Here is a 16172-nt window from a genome sequence, read left to right on the forward strand (position 1 = left end):
CATAAAGTCTCCCGCAGTTTGCGGCGGATGGAAAGATGCGTTTCTTGGTCAAAGAATGTAGAATGGGAGTCTGATTGATTCTCTTTTGAACCAATTTTAGAAGGGTAGGAGTTGGATCCTTATTGAGACAACTGTATGGTCCATAGTTGATCAATTTTTCAACCAACTCTTGATACATGGATTTATCAAGTACAACAATTTGGCCACCTTTGTCAGCTTGAGTGATGAAAATATTGTTGTTTCTTTTAAGTTCTCGAATGGCAGAGATCTCAGATTTCTCAAATGGTGAAGAAGTGGTTTTTAGATTGGCCGAAACTGAAGAGAAAATTAAATGCCGAAGAGATTCTTTTTGATCAGGGGAAAGTTTACTGTTGAGAAACGACTGTTCGATGGGCCAAGAAGTTTTGTAGGAAAAAAATAAGGTCTGGGCGATGCAAAATTAAGTCTGTATTCAAGTACTTTCAAATGGGCACCAGACAATGTTTCACTCGAAAGATTGACAACTTTTGGAGAATTCGAGAAGTCAGAAAATTTATGAGAACGTTTTTTCGAAGAACTTCTTGCAAGAAGCTGAGTGAACTTATTATCCAAAATTTTTTGATGTTGGCGATGAATCAATCAGACTCCCATTCTACATTCTTCGACCAAGAAAAGCATCTTTCCATCCGCCGCAAACTGCGGGAGACTTTATGCTCTTCCAAAAATACACAAACCTTCATTTTCAGTAAGACCTATAATTTCTTGCATTGGATCACCTACGCATCAACTGTTAATGCCACTGAGTTATTCAATTTTATGAATTCTATTGACTCACATATTGAATTCACCTATGAAATAGAAAAAAAAATAATATGCTGCCTTTTCTCAAAGTGCTCATTAAAAAGACAAACACTGAATTTCATACATCTGTGTACCGTAAGCCATTCGCTATCTCCATGCCACCTCATGCAAAATCCTTTCATCCTCCCATCAGAAACTTTTGGCATTTTCTTCTTTTGTTCATCGAGCACTAAAACTTTGCAGTGATTCGGCCTCCCTCCAGAATGAACTCAATATCCTTCGTGACATCGCTTCTAATCATGGTTTTCCACCTTTTGTCATCGACAAGATCCTCAAAAAAATTACCCAGACATGCACCACGAACTTGCTCCCAGCTGACTCAAAACAGTTTTCTAATAACGTTGTTCTTCCATTCGATTCTTCAAGTTTCATGATCTCTTCTATCTTCAAGAAATTTGACTTCCATACAATATTCCAGCCAATAAATATACTCACCTTTTCCCATCTGAAAGATCCTATCTCACCCTCCAAAGAATCTGGTATCTACTTCATCCCATACAAGAATTGCGAAAATGGATATATTGGCCAAACTAGGAGAAATCTAAATATTCGAATTCTCAAACACCGAAAGCATGTTCAGAAGGGACGGATGGATAATTCCGCTATTACCCAACACTGTTGGCAACGTTCACATTATTTTGATTTTGATAAAGCGTTTGTTTTTAAAAAAGCAACACACAATTCTGAATTGAATTTTCTCGAGGGATGCTTCATCAGAACATGCCAGAATTTCCTCGTTAATGATGGAAGAAACACGCCACCTATCTCGTCAGCTTGGACAGGCTTTATTAACCTCAGTTGTGACAAAACTTTCAACACTTTGCAACAGATGGCTCCCCAATTCGCATCCGAAGACCACTCAGACGCAGCAAATACAAAGGCGAACTCTTCGGACGACCAGACGTAAACATCACCCCTCCACGACTCATTCGTGTGAATTCTGACCACGAGGTCCTGACGGCTCTCCATTGAAGAGCCGAAACACGTCGACCATTCGACTAATTGAATTTATTTGTAAATGGCAATTTTTGTATAAATTAAAACCAGGCAAAGTTTCTCATTTTTGTGATAATAATTAGTTACTATTCTGTATTTGACTTTTTTGCCAAATATTCGGTTCGGCCAAATGCCTGTAAATCTAAGTACATCAAACTAATTTAAAAAAAATTACACTAATTGGAAAAAAATATTAATAAAAATTAACTGGCATAAATTTAAAATTTACTGATTATATTGCACTGCATGGTGTATACCTCCTTTGTGAGGTTATGTCAGGGTGAATTTTTCTGGATAGGGAAAATATAAAACTAAAAATAGAATCCTACAGCAATAGGGTGAAAGTGAGCATGAATTCCACAAGTCAAGTTCACTACTGAAGGATGTATCTAGACAAGATACTCTGATACCTCGGCTAAACGCCTCAGCTTACAAATTTTTTGGATAACAAACATTTTTTTCAACGTTTCTCTGTCTTGGCTAACAAACATTTCAGTTGATATGGATGCATCAGACATCATAAAACAGCTGCATTGTGAGCTACATTTTCGTACCAATTAAAATGAATCCAATGAGTAACTGTCACTTGAGCCAGATTAATATTTTTTCACCTCAGAATTGCTTCCTAGATACTCTTCTCTTTCAGAGAGATTTTGAGCCATTTGATGTATGAAGCTGCAAACATAATGAGATGGCAAGCAACACAATGAGGAGAGAAGAAATTGGAGTATCGAAATCAAACACCTGGATTCCAATGCACCTGCATATAGTGGCATGCACTGCAGCAGAGCGGGAACTCCAAGACAAACGATAAAACACCAGAATCGAGATGTTTTAATTTTGCTACTCTGCTCGCTTGTGTGTGGTTTCAAGGTGGCTGTTGAAGGGTTTTTTTTTCACTGTAAAAAACCATAGTGAGGTCAAAAATATCACCAGAATCGTTGATGTTTAGTTCTCGACGTACTTCAAAATGGTGTGGATGATCAAATGGAAACAGCAAATAATGAATTTATTTTCATAAATTTCCCATCCAATTTTTTTCATGTGCAGGTGCTACACCAAGCCGAAAATGATTTATATTTTGAGTTTATGCTAATTTATCATGCACCGTGTATGGGAAAATGTATTTAAATAGTCTAAATTTAAAAAAAACATCACGTATGTTTGTTTCTGTGGAAAAATTAGTACGCTTTATCTGTTATCTGTGTACCGTCAATATTTCCATACTGGAAGCATAGGGCCTACTGAATGTTTGTTATGCTGGATTTTCGTGTATCAATAATTATGTTTCTTGTTGTGTAAAAAAAATAAAAGGAACAAATATTCATATAAATAAAAAGCTATTCAGATGGAGAAGCGAATTTTTCACCTGCATCCTCCTGCCTATGCTAATAACACAAATTTAAATGGTTGGGGGGCTCGTTGATAAACTTGGTATTTTTCTTAACTTTTTACTCATAAATTTAATAGAAAATATAACTGATTTTTCGGGAAGTGCTCACGCTCGAGTGCCACGGGAAAAGATGTAGAGAGGAAAGCGACCAAAATAAGAGTGAAATATTTCTGTATAGTTATCCTTAAAAATAGTGTGTGATATTCACCCCATATTATTTTTTCTCAATTGATTTCTGAGCATTGGTTCTTATAATTGATTTTTTTTTCAAATTTTACAGATGTGGAGCATTCTTTAATTAAGCAACCAAGCTGATTGCGAGTTTCTGCTCGATACTTTCTGCTATATCAAACATCCTTGTGTGCTATATTCCTTGCTCGTGGCTATATTCTCATCTCACTTCTTTTCCTTTTCATTCATTGCTTTGCTTGCAACCCCACTATGTTCTTGGCCCCCAAAGCAGAATATGCCAAAATCTGTGACGTACGTCACAGAACAATCTGGAAGAATTTTAAGAAAACACTATTATGGAAACTTTCACTGCAGAACATTACCAGTCAGCCAAGGGCTCGTTGCAGAACAATGCAAAACATTCTGCTTTGGGGTTCTTGGTCTCATGAATGATTGAGGTAAGAGATATGTATTTTTAAAAAGCCTCAGACTTGAATGGTTACAGTGCATACCACAATTTTTAATACTCTACTGTACAACATGCACTTTCTAGGAACTTATTATTTACATCTGCATGTGTAAGAAGAAATGAGTTGGCTGACTGCATTACATCGCAGAACACCTCACACCTTTTTTTTCACCATGTCTCACAAACCTGATTGCATAGCGTACATAGTGTAAAATACAAAGATGTTCAGTTTTTCGTCCTTTCCCTTTATTTAATTACAAAGATGTTTATCTCAGCCTTTAGCCAGTATTAGTCTTTTTTACAGTGTTTTATGAAAGTTGCTTTGAAATTTTCGGCACTTCCTAGAAAGAGAAACTATTTTCCATAAAAACCAGTAAGAAATCTGGTTTTGACTAATGAATGTGATTCTGGAACGAATTATATTATTATAATAAGAAATTATATTGGCCAAAGTATTATCGTATTAAGCTACTGAAAAAGGCAAAAGGATAAAAGAGCATCTAAAGAGGAAAAAACAAGAAAATGAGTCGTAAATTTTATGATGCATTACTAGTTGTTTGAGACCAAATAATGGTTAACATTTTCTTAATTTGATGTGAAATTGTAACAAAAATGATTCTTTAAAATACAATATTAATGTATCATAGTTAAATTTGATTGTCAGAGTATCATGGCAATAAAAATCTTTCAACTGCATAATTATAATTCACACACATACAATTTCAATAATTTAAAATTTTGAATATTTTTATTTTAAATTAAAAAGACAACAATTTTATTATATTTGTAATGAATTTTATGAAAACTGATATTCGGCCGCCAAATATATTCAGTATTTGGCCAAATCACTATTCCACATTTTTGAAATGAAAAATTCAAAGTTGAACTTTCAAAATAAAATTGATCTCAAATTATAGCCAATGGCTTGAAGTTTAATATTTCAGAAATATTTTTCACCTTTATTTTTTAAAAATATTTTATTTTTTTTGGGTTCTATGACTGAAAATCATGGATTTTATCCACTCTGTTACGAAAACATCTATCGCTCTAAAAAAATAATTATTTCTGCTGCTTTTATCTCTTAAAATAATGAAATCAACTTATTTTTTACACACATGCTAAAAAAAGCAATTCAAATTTCTTTTTACCTTTTTTTCTGTCGTTTTGATGGTTTTTCATCATTTTTTCAAAATAGCACATGGAAAAGTTTATTTTTTACATATACAGTGCTCTCGGTAACTCGACTATCCGGATAACTTGACATCTATTATTTCCTTGGTTGACACAATACTAATTTCAATATAGGGAAACCTCTCTAACTCGACACATGTTTGGCTTAACTCGACTATGATTTTTGTCCCTTCACCACGACTGGTTTTTACAATTGGCCTTCTTTTACCGGTTCTAAGAATTTTTTGACATTGTTCATGGGTACTTTGACAATCCTTTGTTTCTTTGTTCTCTATGATGGGTCCCTTTTGTGCATTGGGGGGCGTGGGCGTGTATGTGAAGAATGAATGTTTGAAACCTGTTGGCCAGCTTATCATTTTAGTGGAGTTTCCAAAAAAGGTCTTTCATTCTTTTCATGGTCAAAAAAAAGTGTGGATATTGTCATCATCCAATAGGGATGAAAATCTTATCTATTGGGAGTTTTGATATCGTCTGTTGTAAAGAATGTTTTCGGTGGAACTCAGTTTTACGAAATTTCTTGGAAAAGGAGTAAAAGAAGAAGAGCTAAAGCCTGGTTAAACGCTGAACATATCATTTGGTTTTCATCTTGAGTATCGACGGCCGTGAATGCAATGACTCCATGCAAACTTCACACTTTAAGCTAAAAATCAAAAGTTGAAATTTTGAAAAAACCAGAACCGGGTAAAACTCAGAGTGAACTCGCCAAAGAATATGGAGTTGCACGGAACACTATTTCAACATTTGCCAAAAATAAGGAAAAAATTTTGTCAGCATTTGAATCTTCTTATGAACCAAGCAGAAAACGCATAACAAAATCAGACTTCAGTGACGTAGAAGAAGCAACTCTTTTCTGGTTCAAATCCGCTCGATCTCACTCAATCCCATTATGAGGACCAATAATTCAAGAGAAACCAAAAGATTTCGCAAAAAGTCTCAATCAAGGTGATTTTACTGCGAGCAGTGGATGGTTGACCCGATCCAAAGAGTGCCATGGCATTGTTTTTAGGAAAGTTTGTGGAAAGAGCATATCTGCATCTCAAGAAACTGTTGAAAATTGGAAGAATGATATTCAGAAACCAATGATAGAAGTGTATAAGAATACAGATGTGTTTAATTGTGATGAGAAAGGTTTATTTTTTTGCCTTTTGCCTAACCAAAACCTTTTGCCTTCAAAGGTGAAAAATGTGAAGGAGGTAAAAAAACAAAGATCGTTTGACAGTTCTTTTGGCTGCAAACTCAGATGGTTCTGAAAAATTGAAACCATTAGTTATCGGAAAATCAAAAAACCCGCAGTGCTTTAATAATGTTAAAACTCTTCCTGTGGACTATGATGGCAACAAAAAGGCATGAATGACATCAGAGATTTTCGAACAATGGTTAAGGAAGTTAGATAGAAAATTTTTAAGTGAGAAAAGAAGTTTTATTTATTTTGGATAATTGCACCGCTCATCCAAAAATAACGGACCTTTCTGCAATAAAATTATGTTTTTTACCACCTAATTCAACAGCAATTTCACAACCACTGGATCAAGGAATTATCCTAAGTATGAAAACGTTTTACAGAAAATTACAGACCAAAAAAACTTGTGAATTTGTGGATGTTGAAATGGACGAAAAAATTTCTGTTCTAGATGTTATTGAAATGATTGATTCTGCGTCGAAGTCCGTCACGAGTGCCACGATTCGGAACTGCTTTCGTCATGTTAGTTTTTGTTCAGAGTCTTTGGAAAACGATAATTTATCCGAAGATTCCTCTCAAATTACGTGTGGAGAAAGCATAAATAAGCCTACCGGTGATTTTATAGAGGATGAATTTGTGAACGTTGACTTTGATCTTGTAACTTCAGGACTTTTAGAAGACGACGATATTCTAGAATCAATCAATCAAAGAGGAATGCCCGGTTCGGGCATGGATGTCTACTAACACTAACAAATTCCCTGGACGGATCATGCTGATCCCTTGGGAATAAGTGAAGACCACGTTAATTTCTAAACAAAAAAGTGCTCCATGTTCCGAAGAAATAGAATCAGAAAGTTCAGATGAAGAGGTATCTGCACCATCTTGCCATGATGCATTAAAAGCTGTAGATGTGATACGTTGATTCCTACGAACTCAGGAAAAAGCTGAACAATCGCGGGATGAACTGAAAAGTGTAGAAGAATTTTTGTTTTCTCAGTGGAAAGAAAAACAAACAACTATACTTTATTATTTTTCATGAGGTAAATTTTTTTTATATGTTTTGATTCTATTATGAAACAACCCCAAATTAAAATTAATGAGACAATTAGCATTTTATTTCATCAAATTGTTTGAATGTATATAATTACGTACACAAAAACCATCTGACACAAATTTAGAGCGAAACCCGCTAACTCGACATCCGCTTAAATCGACATGTTTGTCGATACTTTTAGGTGTGGAGTTACCAAGAGTCTACCGTATTTAGCTACTCAAAATCAAAACTTTTTATTTCTGACAGACAATGAGGTGGCAATTTATAATTTAACATCTTCGTTTAAAGTGTTCTTAAAATTTTTTGCCCATGAACTGCAAAAATACCAGTGTGAACAAATTAGCCTAAACTATTTTATTTCATTATAAATTTAAATGATTGATGAAAACTTTTTTTATATTTTGTAGAATATCTCCATGTACTATCACTCGATGTTGATATGGATGAAAAAAATCATAATTATTAATGATAACAACATAATAGAGTGGACATCCAACAGAGAAAAATCGGGTATCTAAGACATAATGTGAATATTAAGTCATTTTGCAAAAAGTCAAATGCAAAATTATTGATCAAGCATTGAAAGTGAACCTTTCAATGAGCTCAAAGATGTTATCAGATTTAATGGTATAAAAATATATCTCCCAAATGACCATAACAGAGTGGACATTTTAAAATGGGAAAAACTTCGGGACACAAACAAAAAAATAGTTTTCAATAAGAAAAAAATTTTTTTTTCAAAACTCAGTTTTATTCATCTATGACACATATATAAAACGTGATTCCAAAAGTTTTCCCTTTTTTCAAACTGCGACAGCCAGATTAAGGTTTTGCTACAAACAATGATTTAAAAAAAAAATTAGATACCATCTGATACAAATTAAGAAATGTCCTGACAGAGAATTAAATGAAGTACTAGAAAAAAATTTAAATTAGTACCAGAATGCTCTGAAATTTTGTAAAAAAAAATTATGAAGGCTCGGAAACGGTTTGTACACTTTTCTTTCGGGAATGAGCCATATATCTAGTGAATAATTAACATACACACTGTGTTTCACTCATGTGCCACTCAACTTCAATTACACAATGTTTTCATGACACGATTCCAAAATTTGATAATTGACTATATTATATTATCTTTATAATTTTTAAATTGATTTACTCTGTGTGTTCTCAATACAAATCTACAATTTTGGGCCGGTATCTATAAAATTTTGTATGGATACCAAACAGGACCTGACTTGAATGATAGGCTACTCTAAAAGTTTGTAAGAGCTGGGCAAATGTCAAAAATTGGGGGGGGGGGGAAATGGAACTATCGGGCAACAATGGTTTGTGGACCTCAACAACTTTTGGAATGTTTACTTTGGTTACTGTGGTTCCCTAAAAATGCATTTCAGACTTGTTTATTTCTTTACAATGGTTTGTCACTTCTTTAATGCTGCCAGTATATGGAGAAAACCCAAGCACTGCTCGGTATTATAACTAGTATTATAACGTTAATAATTCATGCAGTAAATGTAAAAGGCTTGGAAATTCTGTGTTAATCACAGTTTCCCAACTTTTTTTGTCCCATCGCCCCTTCTTCAGAAATTTTTTTTTTGCCCATCGTCCCCAAAGCAATCTAGCCCATAGAATCCTATGTTATACCCATAGCTTCTACCACCCCCCTGGAAAATTCCATCGCCCACGTTGGGAATCAATGTTAAAGGGTGAATTGGTACTCATTCTTGTGTACCTGACACTTCTGGTTGTTGCCCTGGCACCATATCCTAAATTTATGAATGAAAAATTTTATTTTCTCTAATTTTCCCAGTTATTAAATGACATTTAACCGTTTTCTTTTTTTCATTTTAACCATTCCCTATTCAGACTGACCAAAGGAAAAAAAATAATGTCTTATTCTTTGGATAGTTTGAATTCCAACTTGCCTATGCAGTACTAAGATGGCTTCATTCTAATTAGGCTAATCAATCTTTTTCAAAATTTTTATATTCTATTTTAAGTATCACTGTCTCACAACTGTAGTTTTCCCTGGAATTTTTTTTTTGGGACTTGAACTGAAAACTGCTAAAAATTCCAGAGAACGGGCAGCCAGGAATTCCTGCCTGGAAACTTTAGCGATTATCTCAGTTAGTGGTTCTTAACCAGAGATTGCAACCTTATTTTCACAATAAACAAACTTTATAAACAATTTGTGCAAATGTGTAGGTGGGGAAAATAAAGTAAATTGCAAAAAACATTATCCTTGGTAAGAAAAATTTTGTTTACTTAATCACAAATGCAATGTAAACATTCCTACAAAATATTAATTTCGAAGGTTTTCACAATGTTTGTACCACTGGAAAATCATTTTATACAGTTCAGTTCTCTTATTTCAATGATTAATAATGGCAATTTGCCTCTTATGGCCTTTGTATTTGTATAAATTATTAGGTAAAAAAACACAAGCTATTGTTTGAGTAAAAACAAAAATCCTTATTTGAACAAATCAAAATTGTATGTTATAACCTGAAGAAATTATTTAGAAAGAGGCTATATATATAACCAAAAGCAACGTTAAACACTTAGCTAGAGCTATTCCTCAAAACAATCAAATTAACAAACATACAAGCTAATAAACATTTCCAGATTAATACAATCAAGTTTAACTTTGTCATTGCAAAGTTTAATATCACATGGGGGATATGTTGGAATTTATGATGGAACTGTTTTGTTTTGACAGTTAACATCAGTTTATTGCATAAAATAATTGGTTGGGTCAGCGCCCCCTCAAAGTTTTCAGAGGTTCAAGCCCCTGGTTACAGTATTATTATAAAGAAATGTGTAAACTGTATGGTTATTTACAAACCACCATGAAGAAAACAAACCCTTTATTTTTAGTTCTCGAACTTGAGATGTTTACAGTTTAAATATTCCAGTATAATCCAACATCAATGTAGAAATTCAAACTCTTATCTGTTAAGTATTCATTAAAAATATAATTAACAATTTCGAAAATCGTTAATGTTAAGAAATGTGATGTCAAAATAATCAAGTAGCCCATAAACTAAAGGAATAATGTTCATAGTGATATTTTCGGTTTCATTACTTGTAAACAAATACCTGCCAATTCGTGTTGACACAACAAACCCATCCCCCCCCCTCCTCCCCCCCCCCAAATCCTTCGCCATGTAAAAAAATTGGAAATATAATTTCATGAAGATCACACAAAACCGCACACCTCATACACATAAACAATCCTAAACATGCATCCAACATGCCCGAATAGAAAAGCCAATGCAGCGAAACCAACGCTCCAAGTCACGATCCATTTGACATTCTCAACACTGACAGTGTCATTAACATTAAATTAACTCTTAACATGGATCTAGGTATAATAGTTACGATAAAATACACTTTATTTAATTAAAAACTATACTTGTTTTGGAAATGAGAAGTGGGTATTATAGGACCATTGGTTGAAATCATGTTGAATCATGTAAACAAGTTTAGCGGTGAGATGCTGGCATGACTTACCTCGGGCTCCTATTATTTCAGTAGCTGTTAAAACGCAAATATATATGGAAAATATTGTGGAAGCCATAAATCCGCAATCTTGAATAACTCCATAAGAATCAGTTATAGCCCACCTCAGTAAAGCAGCACCACTTTAACGCGGAAGAATACACTGCAACTGCACACAAGCCGTGTCACAAACAAGTAGCGCAGCAACATATACTAAAAAATCCACTGCCAAACTCAATCCCCCTACGCTTTGCTTTTGCAAAAAGACACAAACGGCTTGAACAAGTTCTCCTAAATTCTTTGTTCTAATAGAAACAGACACACCCTCTGTAGCGCATATTGCGTCCAGAAGGTGGCGCTTCCCGACATCGTGGAGAGTAAAACATCACTGAAGACCATATTTCAATCGAGATACTTTATTTTGGGAAAAATATGTAAATTTTCATCGAAATCATTTCAAAATATGTTTCTTCGTCTTCTAAATCAATGTTTTCTAACTATTTTTTGGCATGACACACACATCATGGCACAAAACATCTGTAAAATCTTAATGCTTGCTGACCCATGACATACGGGACGTTCGATCTAAACAAAATTGACCATATGTCCCGTATTTTCATGTAATTTTTACCATTTCGATTTTTTTTTTTTTATATAAGAATGCTTCTTTTTTTTCACGTACAGTAAGCTCTGAACTATCTGGCCTAATGGGGCGGAAATGAAGGCATAGTAATAAAAAGCCGGATAGGTCGGCATTCTATAAATGCTCACTTCCTACCCGACCCATTTACCATTAAAATCACCCTTTATATAACCAATCTCTCGGTGAATATAAAAAGTGCTGCCGTTCGGAATCGGCAATAAATTGTAGGTGCTGGTCTAAATTAGGCCGACCCTATTTCTTCGAGAAAAATATGGGAAATTCGGTTCGCTAATGGAAAAAAATCTCGTATTTAATTCCTCACGAAAAAACTATTTCTTGTATAAGTTTTATCACTTGCGAAGAATTGTTCATCACACTTTCCTGTGCTCTGTTTATTATGCCAGGGTTCATTCATCATTACAATACGGTCTACTTACATGGGGATGCGATTATAAGACTAACTTATTACCAATTATAACTATTCAATTCAAATTTCTCAAGTTTTTAGGGTACTCAACTTCAAATGACATTTCTTTATATAATAAATATATCCTAAATCTACGACAACTTGTCTTCTATAAAGAAATAATTTTTCAGCACAAAAACAAAATTTTTGTCCGCCCAAAATGAATGTTTCCTTGAGACGACCTCATGTGGTCTTTGAGATTCCCTCACATAGAAAAAATATTTTTTGCAAACATTTTTTTTCACATTGCTCCTACTGCAAAATATAACACCGTTTCCTGCTTTTAAACGATGACTTTAAATTATTGTGTGTGTGTGTGTGTGTGTGTGTGTGTGTGTGTGTGTGTGTGTGTGTGTGTACATTGCTAACATACCAAATACAGAAACAAAACTTATTTTAATACTCAGACATAAACTTACACATTTTCATTGTGTTTCACCGAAGTGAAACTTAGCTTATTTTTTTTACATATTACCTGTCCACCACCTCCATTTTTTTTACTCAGTACATGTATTTGCTTGATTTGCCGTTCACATATATATGTGTATTTTTTGTACGTCTTATTTTTTTATTTTCGTGCATTTAATATAGCAATACTAATTTCACTAGTGACTATTACTTTTAGTTTCACTGTATGTTGTCAGTACGGGTAACCAAGTTACCCCTTGTCAACTCATATGTAACTCAGTGTATCAAAAATTACTTCAGTCGGTAATATGTTGTGCACATATATATATTTCCCCTTTTTTTTCTTCATCTTACTTAAGTGAAAATGATTAAATTTCTTTTGAAAAAAAAAGAAAGAAATACGGGACATCACACCAATTATCGCCAAACAGTCACCAAATTTTGGCGAAATTGCCACTTATGTTACATATTTCAAAAACACCCACAATAGTTGTTTGATCCCCCTCCAATTTTAAAAATATTTTTTAAATAAGTTCGTTTGTAGTGATTAGAGAATTCCGAATACTTTGTTTCTCAAAAATCTATTCATTTTTTTATTTTTTTCGTGCCGTCCAGTCTAATGAAATCAATGATGGAGCACATCCTTCAAACTGCATGTAAGTTTATTTGACATTTTTGGACACTTGAATTTCTGGAACACAAACTCAATCTTGAAAAATTACTAGGGCCATTGACAACTAAAGGCTCTTTCTCTACAACAGTGTTTCCCAAAGTGTGCGTCGCGGCTCCTAGGGTCGTCGTCAACCTTTGTCAGAGGCGTCTCCGAGAGCTGACAAAATACAGTTTTATACAAACTACGTCACTACTACACTATACATGCACCTCGTCCATATTCCTCTGCGGAACCTCTAACGAATTGGTACATGTTGGGATATGCGTGTACGTGTAGTAAAACCTGACGTGAAGTTTGTTTCTGTGTAATGCTTGTTATGTGTAGTGCTGCCATCTGCCACCAGTTTTTTCTAACATGAGTGAAGTGTAATGATTGAATAATTGTATCCCCGTTGCTCTCTGTGGCGAGACTTTTCAATGGGGAGATCGGCTCGCATTTGTGCCTCGAAGTTGGTAACAACAGGAAACCAACTTCAGCCGACCACCACTGCGGCGACGGTGGGGTTCGAACCCGGATCCTCGCCCGTCACTATGACCACTCAACCATCACAGCGACAATCTACGTCTCTGTTTTACGTTTAAGTTTTGTCATGCGTGGTTTTACTTTCTTGACGCGACAAGAATGCATTTTAATTGGTCAATTGTTTTGGTGCAGTTTGACCTAATTGGTCCTTGCGCCAATAAATCGAAAATCCAATCCGAGAGCTGGAGATAGTGATTTGTGCGTCTATTTATGCTTAGAAGTGGTTTTTTTATAAGTGTGAAAATATCCACTATATAAACTACTGTGGGAAGCCGCACAGGAACCATGGACTAGGCAAAGGAACCGTGGGTGAGAAAAGTTTGAGAACCACTACCCTACGATAAGGGCCGGTTCTGGACATTTTTAAAGTGCAAGCGAATGATATTCTGGTGATAAAAATCACCCCTCAATTTCAGATGATGCCCTATAAAACCGCCCCTCTTCAGTTGGTGAACTAAAAATCGCCCCTCTTCAGTTGGTGCCATAAAAATCGGCCCTCTTCAGTTAGTGCCATTAAAAGTCGGTTCCTTTCAGTTGTCGCTTTCTGCGGCCACGTAGTTCGCAGGATTCAAGTCCGGCCCTGCCTGAAAAATTTAGATAAAGGTAAAATTAACAGAGAGCTAATGGGGGCATCCCTGTGCCAGCAGAAGAAGCAGGACTGAAACTGAATTTCTCGAACTCAAACTGGTATGTTAGTAAGTAACTCCAATTGTTATACAAAACGTGTCAAAGAAAATACAAATATATATCACTAAAAATAATGTCAACTCGTCAAGCTCGTAGTTAATGAGTTATGAAAATTACCTATATCAACGTTTTTGATGAAAATAACGAATTTAAGTGAACTCCGTTTAAAAAACGGGAAAACCGGGACATTTTTGCGAAAAAGTCGGGACGACCAGAAAAACAGAAAAAACCAGGACTATCCCAGAAAGTATGATCAACTTAAGTCAAATTAGTCTTCGTGTGCAGAAAATTACCGTGGTGAGAGCCGTCTCTATTCTACCGGCCGGAATAAAGGAGGTTATAGCATCGAGCTTATATTATTGGAGGGCGGGGCTAACGAGAAAAATTTTTTTTTGAAATATTAATTTTTATATTTTAAGTATACTTGGGTGGGGCTAACGAAAAGGACCAAGTTGGTCCTTTTCATTAATTCTGGAGTTATCACTTTCATTAATTTTGAAATGATCAATTTCGTCAATGCTGAAAGTATCTCTTCCATTAATTCTGGAAAAAATTATCTTCAATTACTCTCATGAAAGGAATGCCACATGCTACTCATGAAAGGAATGCCACATGCTACTCATGAAAGGAATGCCACATGCTACTCATGAAAGGAATGCCACATGCTACTCATGAAAGGAATGCCACATGCTACTCATGAAAGGAATGCCACATGCTACTCATGAAAGGAATGCCACATGCTACTCATGAAAGGAATGCCACATGCTACTCATGAAAGGAATGCCACATGCTACTCATGAAAGGAATGCCACATGCTACTCATGAAAGGAATGCCACATGCTACTCATGAAAGGAATGCCACATGCTACTCATGAAAGGAACAAATCTAAATTAGAGAGAGAGAGAGATAGAAATGAATCATTTGCCTGTTTTTGCTTCAAAAAATGTTTGAAGCAAATATTCAAAGAGAGTCAATACGGAGATATTAATTTTCATTTTCGTGCTCGAGAACATATAAATAAAAAGTTGAAATCAATGTTATTGCATGTATATCCACCTCAAAAGTGCGTCTGGCTCATTATTTTATATTCAATTTTCTGGGCTTCGTATTTGTAAGCGAACTCAATATTTCGAAAATCAAAAGTTCAATTCAATTTTTAAAACTATTGATGTGGCGGAACACCCCACTAAATTTCCTCATTTCTATGCTAAAATCGGCAATTTTAACATTGATCTCTATGGGGGATCGTGCTTTGTTTGCACCGAGTCACATGATCTTCCGACGAAAGATGTTGGGGGGACACCGTTCTCAGCACTGCCAAGGCGGAGACCACTGACGTCATACTCCCTCCAGTCCGGGGCTAGAACTCCTTAATACACAGGCTGGCGCATGCGGCATTCTGGTCCTTTTTGTAGCACTGCTTACTATCATCGCATTGTAGGGTCTTTTCAACGCTCCTATATATTAGTTAAATTTATTGTGTTTTTAGTTGTTTTTATCGATTTGTTTCGTGAAATAACTTCAGAAATGCCTTGTTGTTCGGCTCCAAAGTGTTCCAATTCCGACAAAAAAGGTTTTAGAACGTTTAGATTTCCGGCGGAAAAAGAACGACGCGAGAAGTGGATCGTGAACTCCAGGAGAGACGATTTCATACCAGGAAACGGAGCTCGCCTGTGTGAAGTGAGTTAAATTTAATTATTCTGTGTGAATTTTATTTTTTGAAAATCGTATTTGTGATAATGATTTTAAATGAGAACTATATGAAAAAATAAATCGTTTGGAGGTAGCAGACGATATTTGGCGCCATTGCTCACGTGTTGTGCTTAGATATAAAAGTTATGGTGATTTTCAATCATTTTCCCGGTTTTTTGTTCCGTTTGATTTAAGAGAAAAGATGCATAGGTACATAATTTTGACCAAGAGAACTAATTTAAATTCAAATAATTTATGAATTTATCGTGGAATGCTCAC

The 16172-nt window shown here is 35.1% G+C and overlaps 1 protein-coding gene across 1 annotated transcript in view; it reads right to left on the reverse strand.

The window, feature by feature from the left end:
- Window positions 1-11094, reverse strand: part of LOC149072177 (protogenin-like) — a 79028-nt gene extending 67934 nt beyond the window's left edge. Inside the window, exon 1 of the mRNA XM_089247394.1 lies at window positions 10814-11094. Within this exon, the coding sequence (XP_089103520.1) occupies window positions 10814-10880 (67 nt within the window). The 5' untranslated portion in view covers window positions 10881-11094. The remainder of the gene's footprint in view (window positions 1-10813) is intronic.
- Between the last annotated feature and the right edge of the window lie 5078 nt (window positions 11095-16172).

The sequence above is a fragment of the Pholcus phalangioides genome, unplaced genomic scaffold (genome assembly GCF_987345545.1).
Source record: "Pholcus phalangioides strain wild (caught in Gottingen) unplaced genomic scaffold, Ppha-v1.0 ptg000017l_1, whole genome shotgun sequence".
Lineage (NCBI taxonomy): Eukaryota > Metazoa > Arthropoda > Arachnida > Araneae > Pholcidae > Pholcus > Pholcus phalangioides.